The sequence below is a fragment of the Arachis ipaensis genome, chromosome B08 (assembly GCF_000816755.2).
Source record: "Arachis ipaensis cultivar K30076 chromosome B08, Araip1.1, whole genome shotgun sequence".
NCBI classification, from domain to species: Eukaryota; Viridiplantae; Streptophyta; class Magnoliopsida; order Fabales; family Fabaceae; genus Arachis; species Arachis ipaensis.
Genome location: NC_029792.2, coordinates 125,676,714 through 125,681,345, shown reverse-complemented (window position 1 = coordinate 125,681,345; position 4,632 = coordinate 125,676,714). Strand labels below are relative to the sequence as shown.

Sequence of the window (4,632 nt, the reverse complement as noted above, 5' to 3'; positions counted from 1 at the left end):
TAAAGCAAAAAGGAATAATTTCTCAAGTAAATTTCTTAAAATTTTTAGACAGAAATTTTAGTTCTCAATAAATAATTCATGTCAAAACTTTTATTTTGTTAAATAAATTAATGTTTATATCAGATTGTTTATTTATATATAGAGAGAAATTGAATTTTTAAAAAATTTTATAGACTGTTATATCCTTAATAAAAGACGACAGAAACAATTTAATCTAATCTTTTATTAAAATTTGATATTTTGATGCAAGGATGAATATCAAATAAAATGTTAAAAATTAAATTATTTGACTAAAGTTTTTTTTATTGATTTGGATATTATTAAAAAAATATGAAAAATAATTCATATAAAGTTCCTTGCTAGGTATGGTATTGGTGTTGATAAATTTTGTTGTGAAGTGGTTTGAGAATTTTACACATTGTGTGAGTGAGGACGCAAATGTCTACGTTTTCTACTCTGAGGAGGCCCTCACTGTTAATAACCCAACGCCTGCACCACTCTTCACAAACATGCACACCAATAATCCAACCCAATAATAATAATAATCAAAAGAAGAAGCTGGGTTGTTTGGGGATTGTGGTTGGAATTTTTGTGTGTTGTTCCTTCTTCGTTCCCATCACTACCAACAAATCCAACTCCCCTTCATCTAGTCATGATGATGATGCAAACACTTCAACTTTTTCTTCACATTCTTTGTTTAGAAAACTCTCACTTCCACACAACACACACAGGTTGCTCTTTGGAGGCAAGTGCCTGTGTACTTTTTTTTCAATGTTATTGTTGACAACCGACCTTAATAATTTTGTTTAGCAGGTAGAAAGTCAGACGCGGTTAACTTCATATGAAATTGATAGTTGAAAATTGGTTAAATGGAACTGTACTTGAGTTTTCAACTTTTGTTTTTATGAATAATTAAATTTATAAAAAGAATTTTGTTGCAGATGTGTACAGGAGGAAAGTTTTCTTCAACTATGAGAAGCGCATGCGTTTGCATAGTCCTCCCGAGAAGGTTATTTCGTAGTTATATCATATTAGGTGTATTCATTATTCTATATATTAATATGAAAATGTTTAGAAAGCCAACTACAATCTTGATTAACCCAAGCTAATTTTTTGTATTTTTTATTTTGAAATTCGAAAAATTAGAATAATAAAAGGTTGTTTTTTCTTTTTTATAACAAATTTTTTATTTTTCAACTAGTTATCTTTAGTTGACACGAAATCGAATATATTTAATTTTAAAAATAATATTTTAAGCCAAATTGCTTCTGATATATATACACACTAGGGCTACTAATAGTGTTGGATATTTGGATATCAGTTAAACATAATATAACACAAAAGTCTAGACTCTAAATTAAAAACAGTAGTTTTTTGGCAAATATATGATCAATACTCCTTTTTTTTTTAATTATAACTGCTTATTTAGTACAAAACTGTTAATTGTACAGTATGACGGTTAACTCACATAAAGATATCAAAAAATAATTAAAATATTATATATATTACATTAAATAAATTAATTAAATATGTCGTTGTAAATTAAAGTAGTCACTAGTCACTAGCCAGCCCCAACATATCTTGAAAGTTGAAAGCCAAAACCCTTTTCTTTTCATGGAAAAAACAAAAATCTTAACTCTTGCATTAACTGCATCTAACCCTAATCATCAATTATTAATCAAAACTCTGCGGTCCCATCTCATCAACAATATCTGAACGACTTTAACAATTCTGCTCTTCCACCTTTAAAAAGAAAAATAAAAATAATGAAGATAATCAGTGGTCGTTGTCCTTTTGCTTTCTCACTCCTAATTAGTATGTTTTTAATCATGTATGTCATTTCTAAGTTAATTATTGTTTCTTTTCTAAAAGAAAATTATGTACTATATATATTGTTTTTGAGCTTGTAGATAACCTGATCCTGACTTACAATGAAATTAATAATTTCCCAGAGTTTTTACCTCAAAAACAAAGTATTAAAGAATTATACTTCACTTGCGTATAACTACTATTTGGAGAGCTATTACAGAATTCTAGTCACAGGTTTTAATGTACTTGAAGATTAACGTAATGACTTATTTTAATTTTTAACACAAATTTCAAAAAAAAATGCTACATATCCTGCAAATAATATCATTATGAATCAGTATTTGACTAAGAATAATTTATACTTATATTTATAAAAATTTATACACAAAAAAGTGAAAAATACATAATTTACACCTATATTATTAGGATTTGCATATATGAAAGACGTGAAACCCTTTTGGAAGGAATATGATGGTGAGTATATGTAATTGAATATATGCAGGTATTTGAATACTTTGCATCATGCCGGAGTCCGGAAGGAGAGGTGCTGATGGAGGCAGCAGACCTAATGAGAGCAGTGGTTGCGGTGTTCCCGCCGTCGGAGTCGAATGTTGTGAGGGAAGGATACTTGAAAGGTGAAAGAAGAAGTCCAGGCCACCTTCGTTGTCCCCCTTCTCTGTTTTTCATGCTCTTTGATGTCAACAATGATGGCCTTATATCTTTCAACGAGTGAGTGTGTCACTTCTCTATATTCTTATTTTGTAAAATATTTGTGAACTTATTAATTAACTATAAAAAAATATTGGAAACTAAATTTTTAGTTAGTTAACATTAATTCACTTTAGAGTTTAGATTTATAATTTATGATTTAAAGTTTATAATTTAAGATAAATCTTAAATCTGAAAAGAATTAGTTCCTTATCATTATTCATTAATATTGTATTATAGAAAGTATAGGGTACCAATATACTCTCTGCCAACTTATTACCAACAATAATTAATTATTATATTTTAAATATATGTATAAGGAGACACATCTAAAAAATATATATATATATATATATAAAGACACTTTCATTACTTTTATTAAACACAATCATAAATAAAAGTTGGCAGAAGTTGACAAAAATGTTGTTAGTAACATAACGAGATTGGTAATTTTAATATACTCTCTGTATAAAATTATCTTATACGTGCATTCAATCACATAACGCCATATTAACTGTGTGAATAGTAATCCAACGATTGTGATTACACTGACAATATAAAATATTTTACGAGCTATAATTCTCTTTCTTTTTGTAGCGTTTGAGTGCATATTGATTATTATTTTTACTCTGAAACAGGTATATCTTTTTGGTAACACTACTTAGCATACCAGAATCAAGTTTTTCTGCGGCATTTAAAATGTTTGACATGGATAACGATGGGTTAGTATGCTGATTATGCTACTAATTGCTTTGATTATAGTAATAAACACATGATGAGTTAGGGTGTTTAATTTGTATAAACACTTAATTAATTACATGTCATCACCAACTTCTTGTTATTGGATCCTAAAGGGAGATAGATAAGGAAGAATTCAAGAAAGTGATGGAATTGATGCGATCTCATAATAGTTATAGACAAGGTGCTCATCACCATAGGGATGGAATGAGAAAAGGCTCAAAGGTCAATGATGATTGTGTAGAAAATGGAGGTGTTTTGGAATATTTTTTTGGCAAAGATGGAAAGGGACGCCTTAGCATTCATAGATTCTTGCAATTTATGAGAGACTTGCATCATGAAGTAAGAATATGTCTCTAATTGCCACATCTATCATTTCTTGCTTGTCAGTTGGAGTGTACATAAATTTTGTTAGTTATCATTTATATAAAATTATGATGATTACTTTTGTTTCTTTATCTCTCATTTATGATTTGATTTTTCTTTTTTATTTTTTCATAAAATTTGAACCAATAGTTAATAGACTGCATTTAATTCTAAAAACAGGATAAGATAAGATACTGAAAATAAGATACAAATAATAGAAATACAAAAATTAGTATTTTTATATTGTGTTTGGTAATAAACTAGAACAAATTATAAAAGTCTAATTTATTCTAATTTTTTTCATTCAAAAAATTTGAGAAGAAAAATATAATAATAAAAAATATAATTACGAAAAATTAATAAAAATAATAAAAAAATTAAAAAATAAATTATATCTCTTGTTAGTGTCTCTGTGTCTTTACAAAACATACTAATTTAATGTCATTGAACACAATGTATCCATGTCTTATTGCCAAATATAATTTTATATCTTAGTCTCAGTATCCCGTGCTAGTAAACAAACCCAGCCTTATAGAACTTATTATCTTAATAAGTATCACACATATTAACAACAATAAAAAAGTGAATTAATAAATTTACTTTAGGGACCTTATATTATTAGAAGTGGTTATATATATTATGTAACAGCTAGCTAATTACAATATTTGACTATGTGTAGATACTAAGGCTGGAGTTTGATCATTATGACTACAAATCAAGAAAAACTATATCTGCCAAGGACTTTGCTCTCTCAATAGTTGCATCTGCTGATCTGAGTCATCTGGGTAGGTTGCTAGATTTGGTTGAAGAAATGAACAATGATCCAAGCTTTAAGGATGTACGCATCACATTTGAAGAGTTCAACAATTTTGCAGAGCTAAGGAAAAAATTGCTTCCATTTTCATTGGCCATTATTGGTTTTGCAAAAGTGAATGGCTTGTTAAGAAGAGAAGATTTTCAGCGAGCTGCATCACATGTAAGACATTTAGGGATCTTTGTTGGATTTTAGGT

General features: G+C 28.2%; 1 protein-coding gene across 2 annotated transcripts in view; it reads left to right on the top strand.

Moving 5' to 3' along the window:
• Positions 374 to 4,632, top strand: part of LOC107612049 (calcium uptake protein, mitochondrial-like) — a 5,413-nt gene continuing 1,154 nt past the window's right edge. The window contains exons 1-7 of one of the 2 annotated variants that reach the window (XM_021110067.1): positions 374 to 745; positions 942 to 1,009; positions 2,312 to 2,538; positions 3,156 to 3,239; positions 3,372 to 3,597; positions 4,301 to 4,406; positions 4,497 to 4,597. In XM_021110067.1, the coding sequence (XP_020965726.1) occupies positions 439 to 745; positions 942 to 1,009; positions 2,312 to 2,538; positions 3,156 to 3,239; positions 3,372 to 3,597; positions 4,301 to 4,406; positions 4,497 to 4,597 (1,119 nt within the window). In that variant the 5' untranslated portion in view covers positions 374 to 438. Of the gene's footprint in view, positions 746 to 941; positions 1,010 to 2,311; positions 2,539 to 3,155; positions 3,240 to 3,371; positions 3,598 to 4,300; positions 4,598 to 4,632 lie in introns of both variants that reach the window. The other variant, XM_016313882.2, reaches the window with a different exon arrangement.